This window comes from Dreissena polymorpha, unplaced genomic scaffold (genome assembly GCF_020536995.1).
Source record: "Dreissena polymorpha isolate Duluth1 unplaced genomic scaffold, UMN_Dpol_1.0 chrUn001, whole genome shotgun sequence".
Taxonomy (NCBI): domain Eukaryota; kingdom Metazoa; phylum Mollusca; class Bivalvia; order Myida; family Dreissenidae; genus Dreissena; species Dreissena polymorpha.
Window position 1 is genome coordinate 1,492,808 of NW_026273315.1, and position 6,521 is coordinate 1,499,328.

The window sequence follows — 6,521 nt, forward strand, 5'->3', positions numbered from 1 at the left end:
ACATTATCCAGCCAGCTTTCCATTTGACGGCCTCGACGTCGTCCTCCCTATAGCTTGCTCAGGAGAACTGTCTTACAAAGCATGTGATTAAGTAAAATCGCACATATTGAACCGTGATATGCTTATTCTAAATAATATTGACTACTGTTTTAATTTAGCCTTAAACAAATCAGTGGTAAATGTTATGAGGGTGTTGCAGTATATTTAAATACTTCTGAATGTTTGTGCGATACTTCATGTGTAGAGCTCTGAAAATGATGCCGTTTGAAAGCGAAAATGAAGTAATGCGCCATTTGGACGCCGTGATATTAATTAATTGATGTTTACACAGGAATGTGCCCTGAATTGGCAGTGGGATCTTATGTAAATATAAATGAGTCGTGCTCTGTGAAAATTGGGCTAAATGCATGTTCTTAACTTGTCGTCCTAGATTAGCCTTTCCGCTTTTATTATATTTTTCATTTAAAGAAAGTATCTTGTTTGCAAAACTCCAGTTTAGGCGGAAAGTGTCTTTCTTGATTAGCCTGTGCGGACTCAACAGGCTAATTTGGGACGAAACTTTACGCATATTCATTAAATCATTTTTTCACAGATGGCGACTAAATTAGCAATTTACTTACCACAAGAATGGCGTATGCACATAACACGGTGACATTGTTGTAGCATTGGCACAGTGAGGGGGCCAAATAATACCGCATGCGCAGTATTCTAAAGAGAATCCCCGTAACATTTATTTACATTTAGCTGGTCGTATATTATATATGAAAGGTTTCGATATTTAAATAATCGCAGGTTCAATATTGCACATTATTAGTGTTGCAAATGGAATCGTCTGTATTGATCAAAACCAACAAAACAACCCGTTTTTATTGCTGATCTTGATTGTTTTGTGTAATTAAGGAAGAAGTGGAAATGTGCGTAAGCATTAAGTTTATATAGGGGCTAATCTGAAACGCCACTTTACGCACATGCGTCAAGCACATTTGTCCCTTATCGAGGTCCTCATAGATTATCAGGCCCATTTAATGCATGTGCGTAAATTGTCGTTCCAGATTAGCCCCTATATAAACTTAATGCTTACGCACATTTCCACTTCTTTCTTAATTACACAAAACAATCAAGATCAGCAATAAAAACGGGTTGTTTTGTTGGTTTTGATCAATACAGACGATTCCATTTGCAACACTAATAATGTGCAATATTGAACCTGCGATTATTTAAATATCGAAACCTTTCATAAATAATATACGACCAGCTAAATGTAAATAAAAAGTTTTCGTTTAAAGGAAGTCTCTTCTTAATAAAAATCCAATAAAGTCGAAAATGTTTCGTCAATAATAAGCCTGTACGGACTGCTAATCAGGGATATGCGATAAGCCCCGTTTTAAAAGGGCATGGTTCTTAAAAAATCTCCATTATACTTCATTTAAGTATACTGTTTTGCAAAGATCTATAAATAAACATGAATAGTTATATATATTTGTATTGGGTGTTGCAGAGTCATATATTACCCAACTGACATACATACAGGGTTTGTGTTTAATATTATGAAATATGCAATTATGCCAAAAAATATTAATGATGGTTTTCGTCGGCATTTTGCTGCTGGTGGCGTTACGATTGTGTCTGCATCGGCCCCTAGCTCTCAAACAGGCGTGTGCCTTGTGTTGCCTTACAGCAAAGCACGCTCCTCAGCTCTGCGCGGAACTTCGAGCCGCTGAACACGTAGATGGCAAAGTTGAAGGTGGCGTTGAAGAATCTGACCAGAATGGCAACTTCGCATAGGAAATAAATGTACTGGGCGTCGTACCAGGCCGTGTAAGGATCCACTGACGCGAGCGCCTTGCTCTTCTCTCTCTGGTAGCTGGAGTACACCACACAAACAGACCTCGGTGTGATCGTGACGAGGAACGCCACGCTCAGGCCAATCAGTAGCAGCGACACTGGACGCGTGTCGCGCGCCTGACCGGATGTATTCATCCGCTGACGTCTTGAACGGGAACGCGCGAGCTCCACGACGATGATGACGTTGCCAATGAGTAGCAGCGGATACGGCGCTCCGAACCTTAACGTGATGTCGATCCATCTGTAAACGTTGTCAAATAGATCTTGATATCCCTTCGTGGACGGATAGCAAATCCCCTTGTATCCATTCACATCAAATATCACCAATATTATTATATTAATTCCGAACACGGCTTGCACAATGATGGCGATGATCAACCCAGCATTTCGTGGGGAACAGCCTAGTCTCACTTTATGCGGGAACAGCACACACGCTGTTCTCTCCAGCGTTACAGCCACGATCAGCCACGAAGAGATCTGGAAGCTGGAGTAGGCAAGGTAGGGTATCGTTTTACACCCTAGGTTACTTATCCCCCAGAGGTCAACGCCCCAGATTTCTAACACCCACCTTGGCATGGGTGCGCTGAACAAGATAAGTGTATCTGAAAGCGCCAGGGCACACAAGAATACCGCCGTTGACGTCATCTTCTTCTGACGAAGCAGCACGAAAATAGTCATAGCGTTCCCTATCGTTCCAATGGTAATAAGAATCGGCGGGATCACCCTCCAGAGCAGCACCCTCGTGTTTTCAAAGGGACCGACCGGCGGAATCTTCCATCCGGAAACGTTTGATGACGTCGTGTTGAACGTTTCCTGTTCTGTAACGTTTATCAATGTCAGATTACTAGCACACTTTGTAGATGCATCCATAGTTTCCCAAGTTTCTATTTTTATCGTTAAAACTCCTTTACTTGAAAAAGTATTATAAACGTATTTTTATCGCGCCATTTTTCATGTTCGGTCTGTCAACTACGTTATTCAATGTCTGATCTGTGCGGACTCCTCTAAGCTGTACTCTAAGTACTGGTGATTTTTCATAAATGCTCAGCATAATCGGATCTGGTTTTGCCTAGATAATTATGGTAAGTGTAATTTGCCTGATGGCTGTGTCATCTATGTTAAGGTAAGTATTCTAGTGGGGGAAGAATTAATCATCTCAGATTCGCACATGTTTTTTATTTTTTTTATATTTAATATAACTAAAAAAAGCAAACATTATACATGTACATACATTGCAAACATTTTTTCCTTCAAGAAGATAACAATACAGTTATGGGTACATATGCACGTACAATAGAATGTTGTTTTTTTAAATATTTTTTCTTCAAAATATACCCACTCCGCATGGAAAAATAGTGATAATTGTGGTTTAACCATAGGTTATTATTTTTGTCTTGTTGCAATATGAAAAGTAAACAAAAGAAAGTAAAAAGTAAGAAAGAAAAAAAAAAGAAGCTGGAAGCTCAAAACTGATCGTCAAGTAATCTCTGATAAATTGTATTAAATTGTTCAAGATTATCGTTTTTTAGGGCTATTTCTTGTTCTATATCAAAGAGTAATTTTTGGAATTTAAGGAAATTGTTGAAATCATATGGTTGGTGCATTGTTTTCAATTTAAATATATAATATTTCATTAAATAAATGATGAAATTAATTGTTTGCATGTTCTTATTATATTCCATCTGTCCAAAACAAATTAATTCGTAGCTAAAATATAATAAAATGCCTTTATCATACATGTAGTCCGCTAATCTGTTCCATAAATGTTGTGCTACCCGGCATTTCCAAAACAAGTGTTCAATAGGGCTGCAACGGGTACCCGAAATATCCGATGATATCGGATCCTACTTCAGATTCGCGGGTACGGATCCACCCCTGGAAATTTCGGTTCCGAATATTTATTTTTATAGTTGTATGTAACCTAGCGCTGTTTTCACGAGTATTGATTTTATACAGACTGGTTTCATTTAAAAGATAAAAGAAACCTATAAAAGTCGATATTTATTGACGTGTGACAGTCAAATAGCAATCGTGATACATCGGCTATCTCGGATTCCTCCGTAAGATAGGCCTCGTGGCTAACGGTCGCCATATTGCCTTGTATTACTACTTTACTACCCAAAAGGTTGTCAGTCTATTGTTATGAGGCTGTATACGATGCGCGTTGAACTAGCGCCAAACTTTTTACCGAAACTTTGATATTAATAGCACTATTACCGTTCATTTGTGTTGCATTTTGACCTATTATCCAAGTGATTTACTTTTCCATTATTATTTAATCACCCTATCATCCAATTTTTAAGATGAAATTACGGTGTTTACAAAACCAACCAAACCGAAAGTGAAACTGGATGCATTACGTTTCGCGATGTAAACATTAAATATTTGTTCAGTTTGAGGAAGCGAATCGATAATAGACGTTGGAATATGTATGCAATACAGACTATCATTGCCGATTGTAGTACTGGCTAAAAAATACCTTTTATGACAGGTCATGTATAGAACGTTAATCAAATAGTGACCATAAATCGCTATAAATGTCTGGGTTGTTCATTAATATAATTAATGCACGTTTCTGATCTAATTGCCTGTATCTAGTTGTAATTACCATGATATTGATAAAATTAAAACGTTTTTTTCATAAATTAACATTACATGTTTTATTTTTATCATTTAGGGAATATATAATTGTATCATTATCATCATTAAATATTCTGAAAATGATCTAAATTATCATGATTACTTTAAAGTAGAATTTTTAAATTTTACTCATTATTTTTAATGAATTTGCACATTTGCTTGATTCAAAATAAAATGTATTAATAAGGGTTTCAGTTGTTAGTTTTAACCCATTTTTAGTTCGATTAAATTTAAAGTACTAACTACGTACATGTATGTGAAATGCTCTTGAGTTCGTTTCCTGGGCCTAGAACCAGTACTTGGGTGTCTCTTGGAGATTTCTTAAGAATGCTCCCACACTGGGGATCAAACCAGTGACCTCCAGATCATTAGGTGGACACCACATCCATTACACATCAGCGACCTTTAATTAGTAAATTACTTTAGTATTGCAGCATTATATAATGTAATGTTGCTACATATTTTTGGAAAATGATTAATGTGCAGTACTAAATAAATCTAAATGCATACCATTTTAATTGTGTATATTGTGTGATTATTAGTTACAAATTCCCTTTTTACAGGTATACTGGATTATGAAAGACTGATAAACATGAAATTGACAACTCATCTCCCCAACGATATTTGTGTGGCTCATTCTCAGAACAAACCCATAGTCAGTGAGAAAACTACAGTGTAAAAAGACCACTTGATTGTGACAATTATGGCTGACCAAGCAAATGTTATCATTTAAAATAAAGAAAACTTCCAGTTCAATATACATTTTATACCAATTATGACATTGGCCAACACAGAAAATAATTATAAGGTTGATTTTCCCAAAATTGACTGTTACAATTGGATACTGTTTTAAGCTTCACTCTACTTTGTCTGAAAATAAACGTCCTAAATGATGTAATAGAAACATACATATTTAATTTTTAGTTTTACAAGGATATATATATATATATATATATATATATATATATATATATATATATACATATATTTTAATATCTTTTTATCGATGGTCAATCAATTTAAGTTTAACTAATATATACATACACATTTTATACATGTGTATGCTTTGATTTTTTTCTATTGAAGCCAAATTAATATCCCATTAGATAGATAGATAATATCACAGCAGTATTCCTAGTTTGTCTGCAAGTACTGCAGAAATCATGGATTATTATTTTACTGAGTCAGCCTTAATCTTTATATTATAATTGTCAAGATTAAGATGTGCATTATACAATTGAGGATGCATCAAGATTAAAAAATGGTACATGTATAAATTAATAAAGAATCAATAACAATCAGAAACTGTGCATTATTTTCAGTATTGTGTGAAAGGATTTGAAGTAATTATGTGTTTTTGAAATATGATTTATGTGAATTTGAATAAATATATAAAATTTCGTGATTTTCTCAGACAAAACTGTTAATTACATACTTAAGTATTCAGAATGTATTATTGTAATATTCGAATTTTTTAGTACAAAAAGCACTTTTCCCTGGCATTTGTATTTATAGTAATTGCATATTTAATAATTCTGACAGAATTTATAAACTGTGTTCATGCAAGCATGAACACGGTTTCATTTTTTGAGTATTTAAACAAGAGGGCCATGATGGCTCTGTATCGCTCCACTGCTGAAAAAAGGCTGAAACAAATTTCTCTGCATGTGCAAATACTTAGATATAGGCCCTATTTAAGCACATGTACACTTTTGTGACCTTCTGGGCTGGGTCAAATTTAACCCCAGGGGCATAATTTGAACAAACTTTGTAGAGGACTACTATATCTCACTACATACAAAATGTGGTAGCCCTAGGTCATAGAGTTAAGAACAAGAATATTTTTAAAGTTTTCACAAAATAAGCAAGATATAAGCGTATATAATGTTCAATTTTGTGACATGCGGGTCAGGATCAAATTTGACCCAAAGGGCATAATTTGAACAAACTTGGTAAAGGACTATAAGATGTTACTGCATACCAAATTTGGTAGCCATAGTCCAAAAGGTTTTCGACAAGAATATTTTTAAAGATTT

General features: G+C 35.2%; 1 protein-coding gene and 1 long non-coding RNA gene across 2 annotated transcripts; one reads left to right on the plus strand and one right to left on the minus strand.

Annotated features, from left to right (window-relative positions):
• Positions 1 to 1,638: 1,638 nt before the first annotated feature.
• On the minus strand, positions 1,639 to 2,715 carry LOC127863160 (B1 bradykinin receptor-like). The gene has a single exon (XM_052402543.1). It carries the CDS (start codon positions 2,713 to 2,715, stop codon positions 1,639 to 1,641), a length of 1,077 nt encoding a protein of 358 aa, XP_052258503.1.
• Positions 2,716 to 3,871: 1,156 nt separating this feature from the next.
• Positions 3,872 to 5,241, plus strand: LOC127863147 (uncharacterized). The gene is made up of 2 exons (XR_008040943.1): positions 3,872 to 4,336; positions 5,049 to 5,241. It is a non-coding gene; the product is annotated as an uncharacterized LOC127863147 (long non-coding RNA).
• Positions 5,242 to 6,521: the final 1,280 nt, after the last annotated feature.

Coding starts and splice junctions, on each gene's coding strand:
- LOC127863160 (XM_052402543.1), bottom strand. CDS start 2,715: ATGGATGCATCTACAAAGTGTGCTAGTAATCTGACATTGATAAACGTT.